Source organism: Cydia splendana, chromosome 23 (assembly GCF_910591565.1).
Source record: "Cydia splendana chromosome 23, ilCydSple1.2, whole genome shotgun sequence".
Lineage (NCBI taxonomy): Eukaryota > Metazoa > Arthropoda > Insecta > Lepidoptera > Tortricidae > Cydia > Cydia splendana.
This window is the reverse complement of record NC_085982.1, coordinates 2,384,607-2,405,388: the sequence shown is the minus strand read 5'-3', so window position 1 is coordinate 2,405,388 and position 20,782 is coordinate 2,384,607. Positions and strand designations below refer to the sequence as shown.

General features: G+C 36.8%; 1 protein-coding gene across 1 annotated transcript; it reads left to right on the top strand.

Moving 5' to 3' along the window:
* The first annotated feature begins 297 nt into the window (after positions 1–297).
* On the top strand, positions 298–20,309 carry LOC134801950 (uncharacterized). The gene is made up of 7 exons (XM_063774586.1): positions 298–435; positions 1,612–1,763; positions 4,183–4,313; positions 8,156–8,337; positions 10,106–10,185; positions 12,432–17,094; positions 18,403–20,309. Exons 1-4 carry the CDS (start codon positions 422–424, stop codon positions 8,162–8,164), a joined length of 306 nt encoding a protein of 101 aa, XP_063630656.1. The 5' UTR covers positions 298–421; the 3' UTR covers positions 8,165–8,337; positions 10,106–10,185; positions 12,432–17,094; positions 18,403–20,309.
* Positions 20,310–20,782: the final 473 nt, after the last annotated feature.

The window sequence follows — 20,782 nt, the reverse complement described above, 5'->3', positions numbered from 1 at the left end:
TTTCACGGTGCTCAGCGTTTAGTTATACGCAGAAAAAAAAGCGGTGCGGTAGTCTGTTACGGCTATCAGTATTTATGGTCTGTAAAAACGCGGAAATTTTAAAAAATATAAGCGCGATGGGTTATCGTCACATAGACAATATGAATTTCGCGTCTTTTTCTACTGACGCAGTTGTTTGACCGGCTATACTTTTGTTATTTTTGCTACATAAAATCATATTGTACTGGCATAATGTCACTGCAATGAAATTAAAAAAATACCTAAACTGTCTTTCAATTGTCTTTTTGACTTTTTACTAGGTAACCTGATTTTCAAAACAAACATTTCTGAATATCGTGATTCGTGTCTTGATTTTTAGTTTTACGGCCAACTCGGCGGCGTAGATAATGGCCGCATCTGAAAAACTTTGCTGCGTTCGGGGATGCAGCAACTCTCGTAAGTAAAATATCGAGCGGGAACATTTAAAATAATAGTGCTAACCGGCCTGTACCGGCCCGATGTGCGACCATGATGTGTTTTTCTGTATTTATTTGTAAACTATCGATGTATAATAATCGCTCACGCTGATTAGTACATACGAAATGGATTCTAAAGCGTATTTTTAATATGTAAGCTATAATACATGTCAAAGAATTGTCATCATAACATGATATAATATTTATAATTCATGCTATTTTCCGGTTAGTTTTGCCTAAAACACTACTAGAGTTAGACCAAAAGAAGTCTGCAACGATTTTGATAGCACACGCAGTGCAAGTTTGACGTTTAAAATAACACTTGCACAGCGTGTGCTATGTAAATCGTTGCAGACTTTTCTTAGGTCTAACTTTACACTCAAGTCTAAACCATGAATCTAGTAAGCAAACGCTTGCCTTACACTATTGTCTGCTTTTAAGAAATCGTATTGACAACCCATCCGTTCTGGAGCGTATGCGTATTTTTACCCCAGACAACTACATAGCTGCAGTAGGGCGTAGCGCACGTAGAGCCAGAAACCTTTTCGCATATCCAAATGTTCGCACCTATCACGGTTCAAACGCACCCACGTACCGAGCAATAGAATTACTAAATAACTTCATAGCTACAGTCCAAAACGCAGACATATTCGCAGACAAGTAGCCGTCCCTACAACGTAGTATCAAGATTTTTTTAAAATTCAACCTATGTTATTTAATATCAGATTATTATTTTTTTATCTCTATGTAACTTAGTAATACATAATATGTATGTTTAATTCTAAAGATAAGTGTGTAATACAATAAGTGTACCTACTACTTTTATGATATGTCAATTGGCTGGAGCTGTAAACTTATACTTAGTGTTTACCTGAATAAAGAATAAAGAATAAGAATAAAGTACCTATAACTGGATCAGGCATGAGGAGTGGGGGAAATGACCGAATGGGAGAGTTTTATGTATCTTTCAGTAGGAGTAGCAGAGAAAGCGCTAATTGTTTGTCCTTGTCGCAGTATCACATTTTTATTCCCCAGCGTAAATTTGGTATGCTTTATGGTGGGCAACATCCAATTCGCATTGCTTATGTTCTGTCCCTCACGGACGCACGCGTATAGCACATCATAATATATTAAGATCATCTATGCTCTAATCCAGGGCTCTCCAAACCCCAACCCGCGTTCCAATGACAAAGCATCCGGCAGCGGAAGCCCTGCTCCAGGGGTTCAGGCCTAACAGCACAGCAACCAGATACACCTCACCTGACTCCAATGACCTGGAACCGGATGAGAACCAATTTAACGGTCAAGGTACAACAAATAATCTATATCTATAGTTGACCCAAACCAAACGGACGACCGGGGTCGTAAAACTTCTCATACACGCTCGCATGATTGAAAGTGGGGTGAGAGAGATAGAGATATGATCCCAGTCGTCCGCTTGGTTTGGGTCTAATATAGCCTATGTGTACTTACTTGTACAAAACAGTGTGTAGTATCAATGTGTGAATGCGTTGAATTTGCTATAGTAGATAGGTAGGTAGGTAGGTACCTAGTTACCTACTAAAGCAAATTGTGTTTGTTTACACAACGTGTATTTTGAATTAGAACTTAGTTGTTTTCCCGAAGAAGGTCGTAAGTGCTATAGATCCCGATGGCGCTTATAGATTGTTCCTCGTAAAAAGACGGGACATTTGTATAGGTATATTTAATTAGACTCAAATCTTTAATCGACAAACGCCAAACGATAAAAAGAAATGTATCGGGGTGATAGATGCTGCGAAAAGACACGCACTATTTAAGTTTCGATTGGCGTTTTCTATCAACTATTGTGATCTTGGCACCCTGGGCATTTCGCTGTTATGTGTGATGACTTGATGAGCAAGAAAAAAATTATAATTCTTCAAGTAAGAGGTTCACAATTTTTTTAATTTGGGTTCTGTACCCAAAGGGTAAAAACGGGACTCTATTACTAAGACTCCGCTGTCCGTCCTTCTGTCCGTCTGTCTGTCTGGCTATCTGTCTGTCTGCTTGTCTGTCTGTCTGTCTGTCTGTCTGTCTGTCTGTCAACAGGCAATAACTCATGAACCGTGATAGCTAGACAGTTGAAATTGTCAGATAATGTATTTCTGTCGCCGCTATAACAACAAATACCAAAAACAAAATAAAATAAATATTTATGTAGGGCTCCCATACAACAATAGTGATCTTTTTGCCAATTTTTTACATATAAAACGCTCACGCCCCGCCCGGAAAACGCGCCTGTGTGACGGAACCTTTAAGTAGATGCTCACATAACGCTCATGCTCATACTTTACATACATTACTACCTGCGCCAGCTATCGGATGCCCTATGTCATTCATACAATTTTGTTAATTAAGTTAACTTAGGTAGATACAGCTAATAGGTAAGTAGGTAACGATGCGAGTTGGGTTATAAAGTTCAATAGTTATTATGGGTTAGCTTAGGTTTAGTTTTATTTATAGTTAAGTTTATTGCAATCACATTTATAACACCACAAGTATTGGTATAAGTACAGGCGCTATTTATAAGAAAGGAACTGCCATCGGAAGTTTAACTTCAGCAAGAAATCTAGGCTTTATTGTGATAAGATTTTTTTACGATATTTTTCCTCATCGAAGATGATCAGATCGTAAATATCCCTGTCCCGAAATGTGATAATGAAACTGGAAATCTTTAAAGGAACCGCGGTTCACGTGATCGTTCAGTGATATTTCGTTACTACCGGTCTATATTAACAGTAGGTAGGTATAGGTACTTGAACACTATGAAGTTCCAGGACCTGAGTGATGACCATCATTTTTGATGATGGGATATATCGATGAGGAAATGAGGGAACTCTTTAAATATTATAGGCTTACATTTAGTGATTTTTATTATTGTACAAAAAGTAACATAAAACAAGAAAAAACACACATCATTTGTACAAATGCGAACATACTCGTATATCTCTTTCAGGGATCTTTCCAGTTAATCTTAATGGTGTAATGTTGGCCCACGATGGGAACATAAGAAAATCAAGAAAGTGCGATAAGTGCAGGGGGGCAATTTCAACTGCGGGAAATTTCAACTAATGGAAATATAGGGTCATTGCGCTAGTTTCCGTCCGTGCTCTAGTTTTCGTCCACTTGACAGAAAAGCAAATAATAATATATATGTATTTGATTTTTAATTTTCTAAATGCGAAATATCATTTTTATGTAGACAGATATATTGTTTTGACATTAAGGATTGCAATACGTACAAATTTGTGCACTAATGTAGGTTTATATTCAAATTTCATCAAGTGGTCGAAAACTAGATCTGGACGAAAACTAACACACCTACCCTATTCCATGTTTTACATTATTAACTAGAGTGCTTATTATTATTATTTTACATTATGAACTATCAAACTCTGACTTCAGTGTCTGAGGTATGTTCATATGGGTTAGTTTTAGTTAGTTGAGCACACAGACAAAACATCCTCCAGACTTAGCATAGTCGCGCTACCCCTTCTGCCACGCATACGGTAATTTTACTCCATGTTCGAGTCGAAAGTGTCTTTGAACGGACCAATCACGGCACGGGACTTTGCTCACCTCGTCCCGCGCACCCCCGCATTTTTAACCGACTTCCTTGGCATCATCGGTTGCATGAAATAATTGCTCTGAACTCGGTCTAGAGAATTCCTAGTCTATGGTTGAGCACAAACCATTTCGTATTTAGGTGGCGCACCGCAGTCCAGCATATCTAGAGTCTTCAAAAGGCGAGTGGGCGGACAGGAGGACGCCGACACCGACCGGTCGGGACGCAGTACGGCAGTACGGCGAAATCAGCAGGGAACAGTTCCGAATCATGTACGAATCATCGTCATAATTATTATTGTAGTATGTATATGTATATGTAGTATAGTATAATGGACACGTGTTTTGCTATTTGGGCTCGAATCCATATTTTACAAAAAAAAACACACTTCAAAATGTCATACTTGTCATCGTTTCACGCGCTTCACTTCAAATACCGTGTGTTCACGTCGCCCGCCCGGCGGCGAATTTACAAAGCCTATACTGATAAGGTCCAGATGCGAACTGAACTGGATTAGCTTTTGTTTGGACAAAACTTGACCAAACCCTAATCCATTACAGTACAGAAATTTACTGAAATCGTATAGACTTTGTTGGCTAAATTAATATGGATATTGTTGCTACAAATGCTAGTTTGTTGCGATCTAAACTTGAATAATATTTTAGTAATGACTCCGATTGTATTGTATTAACTACCGTTCGTGCTAATTACTTAAAAATGCCTAATTTTTTTTTCATTTAAGAACTATATCAGTTGAGATTTCTTATTAGGACATGTTTAATGTGAAATCGTAATACAATTATAAGTAGACTGTATTTTGTAATACATTGGTACATAACGAAGTAGATGATTTATTTAAGGACCAAGATTTACTACGGTGTTCTGTCTTTTCTCCGAAGTTTTATTGTCCGAATTTCACTTGCCAGACAACTTTTCGCAGATGATTTACTTTGGCAACCAAGATTCGCCAAATTTTCATCATGACAACGTTTTACTTTATAGAATTATTGTTATGTAGATTATTACTATGTGTACGTTTTGAGTACATTTCTATGGTCAAATCATTCAACTTGCTAGATATTTATTAATACGATATCGTCTAGTCATTTGACAGAGTTCACTGAGTCAAGATAGGTACGACGACGAGCGAAGCGAGGAAGAGCGTGTTAGGTGAACTGCGACCAAACAGCGAACCGACTTTTTTTTACATAGAACGACTTTTCTGGCAACTGTTCATTTTCCTGGGGGTTGCAGTTCTAACCTAACCTAAGCCACTTTTCTGGCAACAGTTCATTTTCTTGAGGGTCGCAGTTCTAACTTAACCTAACCCACATTTTTGGTAACAGTTCGTTTTCTTGGGGGTCGCAGTTCTAACCTAACCTAACCCACTTTTCCAGCAACATTTCGTTTTCTTGGAGGTTGCAGATCAAACTAACCTAAACTACTTTTTTGGCAATTTACATGAATACTAGGTGAAAAGTAATTTAGTAAAAAAATAATTGTTGAAATCAATATTCAGTGAACTTTAGTGTCGTACAAATAATACTCGATGAATAATATTGAATAATGACGGCGAGACTCCGCTCGACTAGGTATTGTGAGAGCATTAATGTTTAAATATATCGCGACAAAATCTAAACCATTTGAGTAAATAAGTATTATTAAAATTTAGATATCACATTCAAACGTGCCTGAACTTACTAAACTCGACTAGGTTTTGGCGTGAATAATATTTGAAAATATGTATGCAAAAAGCTAATCCATTTCAGTGACTACTTTTTACCGAAACGGTATAGATATTGTCAAGTAATATGCATAAACAAAAGCTCACCTATTAAAATCTGAGTCGTGACTGAAATAGTATAGCTTTTGTAAATTCGCCGCCCGGCGCTGCCAACACGTTGCCGCGCGCCTAACAGGGTATTCAAATATTTCAAATGTACACTTTTAGGATCTTTGATGTTTTAAAATATGCTAGGACTTAATGTCCAAACCGGTTTACAACCATGATAACATTGATAACATTTTCTTCACTACCGGGAAGTTTTTAGTTTTCATGATAAAAAAAAAAACCGGGCAAGTGCGAGTCGGACTCGCGCACAAAGGGTTCCGTACCATAATGCAAAAAAAAAAACAAAAAAAAAGCAAAAAAAAAAACGGTCACCCATCCAAATACTGACCACTCCCGACGTTGCTTAACTTTGGTCAAAAATCACGTTTGTTGTATGGGAGCCCCATTTAAATCTTTATTTTATTCTGTTTTTAGTATTTGTTGTTATAGCGGCAACAGAAATACATCATCTGTGAAAATTTCAACTGTCTAGCTATCACGGTTCGTGAGATACAGCCTGGTGACAGACGGACGGACAGCGAAGTCTTTGTAATAGGGTCCCGTTTTACCCTTTGGGTACGGAACCCTAAAAAACGAAAAGATAACTAACGTGAAGTTCGAGTGAAAGGATAAGAATTATGAAACTTTGAAGTGTGTTTTTTTTTTGTAAAATATGAGCTTGAGTCGAAATAACAAAACACGTGTCCAGTATTTTTTCATGTTCTGTAACGTATATGCAAACCAGTAATTAACTTGAAATTTGCTTGAATAAAACTCTCTGCAGAAGTTAGAGCGTTTTGTCACTTTTCAGTACTTTGGAGGCCAATTTCTCCCAGGAAGTATGGGCAGCTAAATAAAACACGTGTCCGTTATTTTAGACTACCTACTCTATAACATATATAAAAATTAATCAAATTTGAGCTGACCAGTTGGGTACCCTTCAGTGTTAGAAAACAGTGTTTTATATTAACTGTAACGGTTTTTGTAAAAAGGATCTAGTATTTAAAAAGTGGGCTAGGTAAGGCACTATGGGCCTTACATGGGTCATTAGTTACCTAAATATACTCCGGTAAACCAGCTTTGTTATACTTATAGTAGAATATGGCGACAAATTTGAAAAATGTAGAATTCCATACAAATTTCCAATTTCGCGCCTTTTTTTACTGCCAAAGTTGGTTTGCCTTAGTATAGTTAAGGCATCAATCGGCTGATATGTACCGACATATATAATTGTAGTCAATATGTTGGTACATAGTATAACTAGTAAAAGGTTTTGAACATAAAATCAAATTAATAAAACCGATAGACTACAGTAAGTTTAAATACCTACCTACTTATAATAACCGTAATATCATAAAAGTAGGTACGAAAATAGATTAGAAGCTAGTTTGTTAGTAATAATACCTGCTTAAGTTAGTTTGGTACCTAGTAATTTGTAAAGATAGATAAAGCAAATGAGAAATAGTCCTTAAATATAACGGAATAACCAGTTAATTTGTTACCTAATGAAAATATGTAAGATAACTTGCTGTGCTTGTATATAGGCGGTATCTGTACCTATGAGGTGAACAATAAACAAAGTGTCAGACAATCGATTCTGGAGTGGTGGATAACGTGAGAAAGAAGAAGAATAATGCAATTAAGTCAAATTGAGATCATAATATATTAGTACCTAGGCCTAGCACAGGACGGATACGACAACAGCATCTCGCCTCGCTCGCGAGACAAGACTACCCGTCTTTTTCAAATTAAGTATGTATTTATATAAATAGGTTGAAGCGAGACACAGCGATCGGACCTTTCGTTTCCATCTATGGTTGTCGCTGCCGCCGTCGCCAATCGCTCAATGACGTGGTCGAGCCGTAAGTCCTTTATGCCAATTTCCGCATTATAAAAATTTCCAAAATTTGGATCGATAAACAAAAACTATATTGTCATGGCGTGACATGACCAGATGGTCACAAAATTTTACAAAAATAATCATAGGAAGACTACTAATCCAGTAAACTTGTCGAATTTTGTAACGTGGCTCTTCTGCGTCAAATCCGGTAATAGTTATATAGAGGTTCACAATTCCTTTATTTAGTTTCGTTTATATATAGCCTATAGCCCTTTTCGATCGACCGAGCAAAGCAAAGCAAAGTTCTTACATTCAACTTGGAACTCACGGGCCACACGGCTGGCTGCACTTTCGCCTTGGATTTTATCAACGATCGGCCAAATGTCGCAGGTAGTAACGTGAAATCCAACATTTGACTAAATGTGTAAACCTGCAAATTCCAGAGGGAGTAATACTACCGACGCCAGTCCACCTGTGGCTCCGGAGAGCACACAGTACTGCCCTGCTGATCCTGGCCGTCCTGGGACGCGGCGCCTGTGACGTCCCGACGAGACCTACGCGCACACTCCACCACATCAGCGCCGCCGCCGCGCCGTGCAGAGAACGTGCCACTCTTTTTAACCAGGTCACATCAATTGGCTAATACCTAATAATAAAACAAGTAATAAAATTAAGAAACTAAAACTGAAAATTACAAAATAACTTTTACACAATACACAATATCCAACTTTCAAAAATGCTAGAAAGATCCCAGGGAGCGACTACTAGTTACACTTTAAGACTTGACTTTGGTTTAATTTCTAGGCTCTTCTAGCTCCATAACACCTTCATCGAATCTGTAGGTACGGTCAACCAAGAAAGTGATCTACCACTTTCTTGGCTGACTGTACATAGGCAGGGTAGGTGGACTGTTGTTTGATCAGCCTAATCCAAAGGATTAAATAATAAATATTATATGACAATAATTACACAGATCGACATAGTTCCACAGTAAGCTCAATGAGGCTTGTGTTGTGGGTACTAGACCACGATATATATAATACACACAAATATATACCTATATAAATACTTATATACTTACATAGAAACATCCATAACTCAGGAACAAATATGCATTATTGCGATAAGTTAAGTTTTCTTACTATTAAGTTATTCCTTATCGAAGAGATCGTAAACCATTGTACTGATGTGATTTTAAACCCTGACGATGGAACTGGAACTGTTTAAAGGAACCGTGGCCGTCATTTCAGGCCGTGCTGGCGAATCGAACGATCACAGTGATAAGCATACATCGGATTCTAGGGGGCAAATTGTATGACGGGATCCCTATCCGCCATACAATTTGCCCCCTAGAATCCGATGTTTGGTGATAAGTGTACGTAACTTTGCTATCAAGATCTATAAGTACTTACTTTTTAGATTTTTTACACACAATTCAACGAAAATTTATTTATTTAATTCCACGCAAACGAAGTTGTGGGCGGCAGGTAAGTAGTCCGACATAATTATAGGCTATTATAGTAAAATATTTTTTAAGAAATATGTAGGGCCATCTCATCCATCACCATCAGCCACCCAACATTATAACATAACACAGACATCATCCAGACGTCACTAGGCTGCTGAGGAAAGAAAATAGAATAGTACGTTTTGGAAAATAATGAAACAATTCGTCTCTGTACTATACGAGTATACGTATTAAAATTAAAAGTCTCGGGGATCGAACTCAGATACTTTGCGAACAATTAGTGCCAAGCCAAAACATACGCTCGATCGTACCTCTAAGCTAAACCGAAAAAGTGGCAGATTATGATGTTGACTCCACGGTAGACATTATAAGTAATAATGGGACTGATGGTCATCATTATCCCAAGAAAAATCGAAGAAATACAGGAGAATCCCAATTTGTAATTGCAATTTGTCTAAATTCCAATTTGTAATAGCACAGCCTGGCCGTGAGCTCCATTCCCAGTAAATAAAAAGTTAAAAATCATGATTACGCGAAGCAGAATTTTGACTGCACGAAACAGCGACATCTACGTGTAAACTTATCTAAATGTACGGATATTTGTTCAACTTTCAATTGTAATTTATATATAAGATACCTATTTATATTCAATTGTAATTTATTTTTGTTATTGTACATAAGGCCGTAGGCCCGACGTGAGGTTGTCAAGACACTTTTCCTATTGGGTCGTGTTTAAGCTCCAACTTCCCCCTCTCGTGTGACGCTTCGGGCCTGCAACCCTACGCGGAACTCGGCCTTCGGCCTTCGCGAGCCTCGACAATACTTAACTTTGAGTGTATACCCTAAAAATCTACCGATCACTACCTGGTAGGTACATACCTCTGTACCTGTATTCTTTTTGTATGATGGACTTTTAAAATTACAGGTGAGCCCCATGTTTCCAACCAACAAGACAAACGAAAGAGACTGCAGGCTACACAAGTACTACTATTGGATATCTAGCAGGTCAGCTAAATTCAATTAAAGAGAATTATGAATTTGTCACTCTAAATACGCCGTAATGGGAGTAAACGAGAAAGATGCCCGCAATTTGCAAACTTCGGTGTTCGCGGTAGACCCCCAGCGCTGATTTAAATATCGTTTTAAGTAGATAATTTATAATCCATGCATTAGTCGTCCTACGTCTTGAAATATATTTTTCATTAGATAGCTTTATTTTGCCACTTTGAGCTATGTGAAGTAAAATCTGCTTGAGTGTTTGATTACAGTCAACAAAATAGGTATATCTATTCATGCACCGCAATATAACAGCGATAGGTACAGGAATTGCGAACTTGTGTTAATTAAGACGAAACAGGAGCTGAGTTTTAAATATTTTAGGTAAATATACCCGTCTCGCTAACGGAAGCGGCTCCTTAATTAAACTAGTGCGATAAGGACAAGGCGAAAAATCCTGCGTAAAAATCTCAAAAATGGAGGTTTCGTACTCGACTGTTTCCTCCTCCAAAACTTAACCAATCGTAACCAAATTTGGAAATCTAAATAATTATGAAATTATCTGTGTTGGACCGTTTTGCTTTTTTGGCTAATTGATGTCAGTTTTGAATACTAGGCCTCTCATTGAGGCATAGTCAATGAGGCCATTTTTGAAGGGCTCTAGCGCCTTAGAAAATAAAAATATCAAAAAAAGCAAAACGGTCCGACACAGATATTGACAATATTAATCTGTGTTGATAAAATCATTGCTCTAGCATCAACACCCATGGAGGAAACAGTCGAGTACGTTTGTATGGAGAAATGACCACTCTGTTGGCTCTTAAGCCATTCAATACACACTCGTGTGTAAATTTATGTTTAAAATATCTGGGAGACCAAGCTTAGCTCGGAAAATATATAATAATCTCAAAAATCCGCGTTTTCCCAGATATAAGACCTAGTAGCTAGATCGACTTTTCGCCCCCGAAAACCCCCATATAGCAAATTTCATCGAAATCGTTAGAGCCGTTTCCGAAATAAATAACAAGAATTGCTCGGTTAAAGGTATAAAATAAGATAAGATAAGATACCGCCCATTAATTTCTATATTTTTTTTGTAAATACATAATTTACATCGCGGTCGGGGATCGAACGTACGACACGGGTTTAGTTATTAATTTTGAAATCTTTTACAAGCTTTTATTTAGTTTCACCTGTCCCGTTGTCTGTAATCAAATCTTGCAAGTTAAATTTGATCTCCACTTCCCGGTGTCCGATTGAGCTGAAATTTTTCATGCATGTATAAATCGGATGACAATGCAATATTATGGTACCATCGAGCTGATCTGATGATGGAGAATTTAAAAATAAGTTACGGCAAGTATGTAACAATTATGAATCTAATACGATAATTTATATTCTTCTGCTTTCATAAGTAATAGCAAAATAGTTACTGATTTTTAAAACGCGCTTTTCAATTAAAAGACATGTCAAGATCGCTTACCTTCTTTCAAGTTCTTTCTAATGCTAAAAAAACGAACTATAAGAATTAGTAAAGAACATTATTTATTTAGCTGAAGCATATTTTTTTAATCTTGTTAAAACTAAAAAAGGATACAAATTGCAATCAAAATTACAAATAAAAATTAAACACAAAAAGTTCACCTTTCCTGGGAATCGAACTCAAGTCACTTATGCGATCACACTTTCTGACGAAGCAAAATGCCAGCAATATGACTGTAAATGAGGGCTAGCGTTTCTTTGCTCACCAGTTGGCGCCACTGTTGATGGTGGTCCAGAAAAACAGAAGATATCAAAATTTTTACATGCTTATTTTTCTAAATGCATATAAGTATTTTAGTTGGCACTTTTTTTATAAGTACCACTAATATTTATTGAGCTATAGCTGGCTATATGGTTTACCATGATTACAATCAAAGATTTATCACAATTATGAATAAGGAGTGAAAAAAGCGATAATTAAAAGCTTGAAACCCCCAAAACTTCTATACATTTTGAAAGATAATCCATCCATCTACAATAGCGCGGGTTTACTTATTAATTTTGAAATAAATATATTTTAAAATAAACACAAAAAGTTCACCTTTCCTGGGGAATCGAACTCAGGTCATATGCGTTCACACTTTCTTCCGAAGCAAAATGCCAGCAATATGACTGTAAATTAATCAAGTTGTTTTTAGAATTTTTAGGTTATTACAATAGTTACATAATGTTTTGAAACTCAATAAAATTTTCTTTGTTGCTTTTTTTTTCAGAACACAAGAAGAGTCTCAAGGCTGCAGGAGTGCACTTAAACAGCGGACGATTTATAAATAGTTACGAAAAGAAGGTACTTAGTTCCAAAAGCTGCAGAACAATGTTACGGGCTGTGACTCCAATCTCAGGCGGTTGGTAAAGAACTTGTGCGGTAGTTTTCTAATAGAAGGCAACTGAACTTTGGGACTAAAACTAATTAAAAAATATTATACTTTTCTCAGTGAACATAATAAAAATGACCTTGATCCAGGCAGCCTACGGACTGGGTCAGTTAGTAACTTCTTACCAATCGCCTCAGTTAGGCCTCTCACTAAAGTCCAAGAAGCAGCGAGCAGGAGGGACCGAAAGTCAATGAGTAAATTTTTCACTCGACGACTATTTAAGGCACATCACACACTACCTGAATCAGTACCTAATTTTAGTCAAATGGCACCTGTCTTTTTGTATAATACCGGTTATTACATCTACCCGGGGCCCAGGGCACTCTTTGTAGGAAGGCCGGTCAACGGTTGCTATACCATCCTAGTAAGCATTCTTACAGAAGTTTTCCGTTATACTTAATATCTAATAATACGTAACCCTTCGTATGCCTTTGTTAAACATTTGCTACTGATTTAATAACCTACTGATATGAATGAAAATTGTAAATTACAGTCCAAATTGTGTGGTACGTACTACCACGTACACGGGACAAGGCATACGAAATTTTAAGAGGAAATAGGACAGCCGCTTCAAACAAACGTAGTCCCCATTTTGCTCTCAGGATATTGACGTTATGGAAAATTATTTTTACATAATTTAATTTATACTTATTATTCTTATTAACTATTATTACTTAGCTATGCCTCTACGTATGACATTTTTCTCTGCAGCTGACTGGTGGCAGACCCTCCAACGCGTTCGGTCCCTATAAGCTATAGCTCAATAAATTCAAAAAATAAAACGATGCGGCATGTCTGTGATTGATATGTACCTACTTGACATCAAATTGTGTAAAAATATTATAAATTATAAATTGAAATAGATGATTTGTTATGAAAGGTGATTTTGCGCCGGTCGACTTTTCAAATAGTTATTGTTAACGATCTTTTGATATTTTGTGAAAGGGTAACAGCCCAAAATGTAAAAAAAAAAAAACAAAAAGTTCTCCCGTGGCGGGAATTGAACCCAGGTCACAAGCGAACACTTTGCGTTGGGCCAAGCATACATAGATCTGCTTGCTAGATTAAGACCAAGATAACTCTGCAGAGATTTTCATAGTAGTCGATTAACAAAATATCTTTAATAATGTTAGTTATAAATTGAAATATATGTCCATCTATCCAGAGATAAATCTATCCTGTCATCCACTTTTATTCTATAAAAATGAACTACATTCATTTAACGTTTTTAGCAAATCAAGATAAAACAATTTTTTAGTTTTAAAACATTGTTAACGATCTTCTGATATTTTGTGAAACGGAAAAGTAACGGAAAAAATAAAAATAATAATAAACAAAAAGTTCACCCTAGGTGGGATTCGAACCCGGGGTCACAATGCATGCACACTTTATGAAACCATGTTCTAAACCTTATTACAAAAAGCATAAGGTCCACCGATGGATAGTTAAGAGTATTGCTGTTTGTACCTAAGCCGGTTTTCTGAAAGGAGAAACTCAGCGCAAAAAGTAAAAAAAAAAACGAAAAAGTTGACCGATGGCGGGAATAGAACCCAAGTCACAAGCGAACACTTTGTGCTAAGTCAAACATACCTAAGCTGCTAGCTAGATTCAGACCAGACATGCAAGTGTTATATTTTAAATGTCAAACAGCTATGAAATTATGACTTTAAAATAACACTTTGCAAGTCTTTGCTTTGAAAAACACTGCAGCGTTACCTTGGTCTTACTCTGCCACCCTAGTTAGTAACCATGCTAAAAGCAGTTTTCCAGAATTATTAGTCGATTAATGTCTACAAGGAAAAATGACAAATTATAATAATGTAAAAAAAAACCGCCCAAGTGCATGTCAGTATCGCGCACGAAGGGTTCCGTTACTCAAAAACCCTAAAAACGGGAAAAAATCACGTTTGTTGTATGGGAGCCCCATTTAAATATTTATTATAATCTGTTTTTAGTATTTGTTGTTATAGCGGCAACAGAAATACATCATGTGTGAAAATTTCAACTGCCTAGCTATCACGGTTCATGAGGTACAGCCTGGTGACAGACAGACGAACAGACAGTCTCAGATAACGGTTAAGTATACTATTCAGTTATATTAGTGTGACAGAGACATTGGGCGTTTCGTTCGCTACGGAGTGTAAACGATTTGCAACTTGGCTAAGCACCCAGCTTCCTCGCACATCTCTGGTGGAAACGCAGCCTAAACCTGACATTTTAAGCATCGCCTTGGTTACATTGATTTAGAAAATACGATTCTCGACATTTTTTTTCGGACTATTCTCAGTTAGACTTTTAGTTTCATTTTTGTACTTCGTTATTGATACATTTAGTCTTTTAAATTTCTTGACAATAATAGGTATTTAGACATTTTAGGCGTTATCCGTTTTCCGTTCCACATAATATCAGGACACTGTTACGTCCGTTACCAATATACTTTTTAAGAGGAAAGGTGTCGAAAAAATATTAATCATTGAATATTATCGGCAATTCAAGGCAAATATTTTTTTTTATTTTAAAATATTGTAAACAATCTTCTGATATTTTGTGAAACGGAAAAGTAACGGAAAAAAATAAAAATAATACTAAACAAAAAGTTCACCCTAGGTGGGATTCGAACCCGGGGTCACAATGCGTGCACACTTTATGAAACCATGTTCTAAACCTTATTACAAAAAGCATAAGGTCCACCGATGGATAGTTAAGAGTATTGCTGTTTCTACCTAAGCCGGTTGTCTGAAAGGAAAAATTCAGCGCAAAAAGTAAAAAAAAAAAGGAAAAAATTCACCGATGGCGGGAATAGAACCCAAGTCACAAGCGAATACTTTGTGCTAAGTCAAACATACCTAAGCTGCTTGCTAGATTCAGACCAGACATGCAAGTGTTATATTTTAAATGTCAAACAGCTATGACATTATGACTTTAAAATAACACTTTGCAAGTCTTTGCTTTGAAAAACACTGCAACTAACGTTACCTTGGTCTTACTCTGCCACCCTAGTTAGTAAGCATGCTAAAAGCAGTTTTCCGGAATTATTAGTCGATTAATGCCTATAAGGAAAAATTACGAATTATAATAATGTAAAAAAAAACCGCCCAAGTGCATGTCAGTATCGCGCACGAAGGGTTCCGTTACTCAAAAAACGGGAAAAAAACACGTTTGTTGTATGGGAGCCCCATTTAAATATTTATTATAATCTGTTTTTAGTATTTGTTGTTATAGCGGCAACAGAAATACATCATGTGTGAAAATTTCAACTGCCTAGCTATCACGGTTCATGAGGTACAGCCTGGTGACAGACAGACGAACAGACAGTCTCAGATAACGGTTAAGTATACTATTCAGTTATATTAGTGTGACAGAGACATTGGGCGTTTCGTTCGCTACGGAGTGTAAACGATTTGCAACTTGGCTAAGCACCCAGCTTCCTCGCACACCTCTGGTGGAAACGCAGCCTAAACCTGAGATGTTAAGACATCGCATTGGTTACATTGATTTAGAAAATACAATTCTCGACATTTTTTTTCGGACTATTCACAGTTAGACTTAGTTTCATTTTTGTACTTCGTTATTGATACTTTTAGTCTTTTAAATTTTTTGACAATAATAGGTATTTAGACATTTTAGACGTTATTATTTTTAGTAATTTTTCCTTACGACAATAGTCGCCTAATTCGTTTTCCGTTCCACATAATATCAGGACACTGTTATGTCCGTTACCAATATATTTTTTAAGAGGAAAGGTGACGAAAAAATATTAAGCCTTGAATATTATCGGCAATACAAGGCAATTTTTTTTTTTAATTTTAAAATATTGTTAACAATCTTCTGATATTTTGTGAAACGGAAAAGTAACGGAAAAAAATAAAAATATAAATAAACAAAAAGTTCGCCCTAGGTGGGATTCGAACCCGGGGTCACAATGCGTGCACACTTTATGCAACCATGTTCTAAACCTTATTACAAAAAGCATAAGGTCCACCGATGGATAGTTAAGAGTATTGCTGTTTGTACCTAAGCCAATACTGCTACCGGCTGTGGTGCCGGTAGACAGGTAGAATAACGTTTTTCGATTTTGTGATGTTGGCTGTAGTAGACCCTCAGATATTATTCGCGCGCCAAAAGTCTAGCTGTAAATTACATTACGACTGTTACGAGTAATAAAAGCCCGATATAAGTCGGTCATAAAATAAAAAAATAAATTGTTTATTTCCGAAAAATATTTCTTGGATACAGTTATAACAAAGCATACTAAAGCAATTCACATACCTTACTTATTGTGTACCTACTTAACTGACGGAAGGGGCGCAGCTATACGTTATAGTTATCGACAGTGATATCAGCATTTCACTTCTACTCTACGTATTGTTTACGTATTAAGCGTCGGGCGATACGTATTAATTATGTGAAACTAGACGAGTTTATTTTCGAATAGAGATTGAAATAAATCTAATTATTTTACTACAAATAGGTGTACCTAAGTATAGTATGTCAAAGGACTGTCTAATTTCAAACATAGACAGAGAGAATCATAGTATCTAAAGATCTTACACTAGTGCTATGCATCCAAAAGCAAAATATAGTTTTATTGTTCTTATTTACTGACAAATTGGTTTGAGCTACCATATCCATACTTTTTGAATATAATATAATTTAATATTTAATATTCTAAAAGGAACTCTATCTGTCTGTCTGTTACCTCTTCTCGCTTAAATCGCTGAACCGATTTAGATGAAATTTGGTATTTAGATTGTCCGAGTCCCGAGGAAGGACATAGGATAGTTTTTATCCCATAAATCATCCCTGAAAGAGGTGAAATTTTGTATGGGGACTTAACAACAACTGCATAACAAACTTTGTCAATATGCGCTGGTGTACGATTTAGTTGAAATTTGGTATAGAGATAGTTTGAGTCCCGGGGAAGGAGAAAGGATAGGTTTCATTCAATAAATCACCCTTTAAGGGGGTGAAAAGGGGCGTCGAAGTTTGTATGGGGAATCGACAAAACGCAGTATGGATAAAATAATAGCTACCTAAATTACTAATTCCACGCAAACGAAGTCGCGGGCAAAAGCTAGTAAATTATGAATTGAAATAGATGTCTTAAACTAAACAAAAAGTAACCACGCCCTCTAATTGCTGCCGAGGCCACAATCGACCATCGGAAATCCATGGTACAGTCAACGGTAAAAATATGGGTGTAGACAACTTACTCAAAAATATGTCCCATAGTTCTTAAATTCACTGACATAACAGTTATGGGACATATTCTTGAAATGATTTGTACACCCATATTTTTACCGTTGACTGTACACCCGCCCTTTCGAAATTGCTCGGCAATGGTTTAATGTAATAAAAAGCGATATAAGCTATAAGCGCTTAGTAAAGAAAATATGTATACCTAGTCACGGTACTAAATTTATTAATAGGGTATGAAGCGTATTACTTAATTCTACTACTTTTTCTTCTTCATTTGACATGCCCTAACGGAAGTCGGCGACCGCCTTTGCCATCTCTCTCCTGCTCTTAGCCATTCTTACCAGTGTGGCTGCGTTATCCATGTTCGTCCACTTTTTTACGTTGTCAAGCCAGGTGACCCTCCTTCTTCCCCTTCCTCTCTTGCCATCAATTTTTCCTTCCAATGTTAGTTGTATTCTACTACTTAACTAGTGACAGTAGTGACCATATATTAGATTCCCGGAGAAAAAGAAAACTTCTATTTTAAAAAATCAGTTCGCGTGTGATATGCCTCAGAAGTGTGAAAAAGTGCCGAGCGAGAGCGGAGCAGCCTTTTTAAAAGTTGACACAGTAATATATATTAACATGAAAGGTATTGAAATCTGTAATTTTATAGTTTGGTAAACAAGTAATTGTCAGTAAAAAACTGTTACGAAAAAGAGAGTACTGAGCTATAACCGCGAAAATGAAAAGTTCGCAAATGGCGGGGATCTTTCTCTTTTACTCCAATGAAGGCATATAATTTTTCATTGCAGTAAAAGAGAAAGATCCCCGCAATTTGCGAATTTCGGTTTTTGCGATAGCCTCTCTGTTCTTTCTGCTTAAAATGCTCCACTGAAAAACGACTCTTCCCAAACTATAGATTAAGTACAGGTAAGTAGTTTACCTAGTTTATTTAAAATTAGCAAATACCTAAGTTAACAATGTAACGTTAGGTATATGGTCTGGCAAACCAAATTTGTTAGAAGAAAAGGCAGCAAATTGAAAAAAAATTGGCGGGAAAATTCTATCTCCCATATGAAATTTGAATTTCGCAACTAAATGCTTGGTTTGCCAGGCGATATTAGATATGTACCTGTATTTGGATACATGTGGCCACTACATGTGTGTAAGTGGGTGAATCAACTTGTTTTACCACTCATTGCCATAGTTATGGTTTTCTGAACTACAAAACAATGGGTACTCATCCCTTTCTTTTGGGTGCTAGTATCAGCGTAACACTACAAAGACTCTTTCTGAAAGATTATTTGTCTAAAGTGTAATTCTATGGAACTTGCTAACTACTTATGTAAACAAAAGTCAGAAGTAAGTTCATCATTCAGAGGCAATTTCAATATGTTTACGTAGTTGTATGTTTACATAGTTAGCAAGTTCCATAGAATGACACTTTATGTTTGATATGAGACAGTCCCTGGACACAATAGGGCTTATTACACTTATCCTGCCTTCAGACGGTTAACGATGAGCCGCGACGTCGGCCCCGATATCGGGCAAGGATCGTTTTACGTTTCATGTGGTTTCATGAAATATTGTCACATCGTTCACAATATTTCTTGGTGTAAAAAATAATTCAACTACAAAAATATCAACCATGATTGCCAATTCGAGACAAAGTATATGTTACATGTCAAATATTGTTGACGATGCTCTTATATTTCGTGAAATGCAAAACGATCTTGCTCGGGCGCACCGTCGGCCACGATCGTATTAAGGCCCGACGGTGTGGAAGTGTAATAAGCGCTTATAATGTACATAACGTCAAGGAATAGTTGATCCACCCATTTTTTTTTACTAGTTGTGACGTGGCTTCGCCAGTCTCCTTTGTGTCTTTTGAGAGTGTGTGGTACATGTATGGTAACGAATATTGTCAGCTAGAGGTCGGTTCTGTAACTTCCAACAACTTCTGTAAACAGGATTGACGTCCGTACAAACATAGCTAACGTAATGTTACATTTTAAGTAAAAATTAAGGATGACTCACGCTAGACCGCGCGGGATCCGAGCCGAGGCGTTCGACACGTAATTTTCTATGACGGCTGATCGGTGTTCACGTGGTGCTTTCCATATAAAACGAAGCGCTGGAGCTCCGGCTCGGTCTCAGCCCTGTCTAATAGCGTGAGTCATCCTTTATGGTGATCTCCTTAATAGAAATAGAAGGGCTAAATCTATCCTGTCACAAGTGTAACAGGATAATTTCTGCTGTGAGAGACAGCTCTTAGTAGCAAGTTAGCAGAAAGTATCCGGTAGCAGAAAAGGTATAATCCTTAGCCAGAAGATTCCTCCGACGATCTCACTCCTCACATTTTTTTTAGACAGAATAGCATAATCTAGTTATTTATTTGTGACTATATCCTAGAGCCTCAGCGCCCGTTTTTGTACCCGTTTACTATCTGTGAATTATGTAGAATATTGTAAAATATAGGTAGTAGGCAATATAAACTGACTACCTGATAATTATAGATTTTTTTTTATAATCAGGCAGACCACTAAGCTTATAATGTTTAACGTAGGTATTTTTAGACACTCGCGCGACTTGTAGGTACCTTTACAAACACCACCACCAGACCAGTACAAACGGCAAATAGCAATTTACGCTTTTCCTACTGACATATTGGTTTGCCAAACTACAATTATAATGTACCATAATTGGAATATGCTTAGGTATCGACTGCAATGTATTATTAGTTACTGCAATAAAGAATTTGTATTTCCAGTTCGATTGTCAAAGCCTCCATTAGTAGTACCTAGGTGATCATAGGTCCTAGATCCGGGTCATCCGGGGGCTTACGATAACTTGCTTACTCGTCAAGATATGACGAGTAATTATTGTATGTTAAATTGTTAAAAGATTTTTATAGTACTTATTGTTGTGTTGTTATAACTTTGTTAGTGGATTTGTTTAAAATTGCTGTTAAATGTTATAAAATTTGGTAAATAAAGTAATTTAACCAT

Coding starts and splice junctions, on each gene's coding strand:
- LOC134801950 (XM_063774586.1), top strand. Junction 1,764..4,182: donor GAACCAATTTAACGGTCAAG/GTACAACAAATA, acceptor TTTCGTATTTAG/GTGGCGCACCGCAGTCCAGC.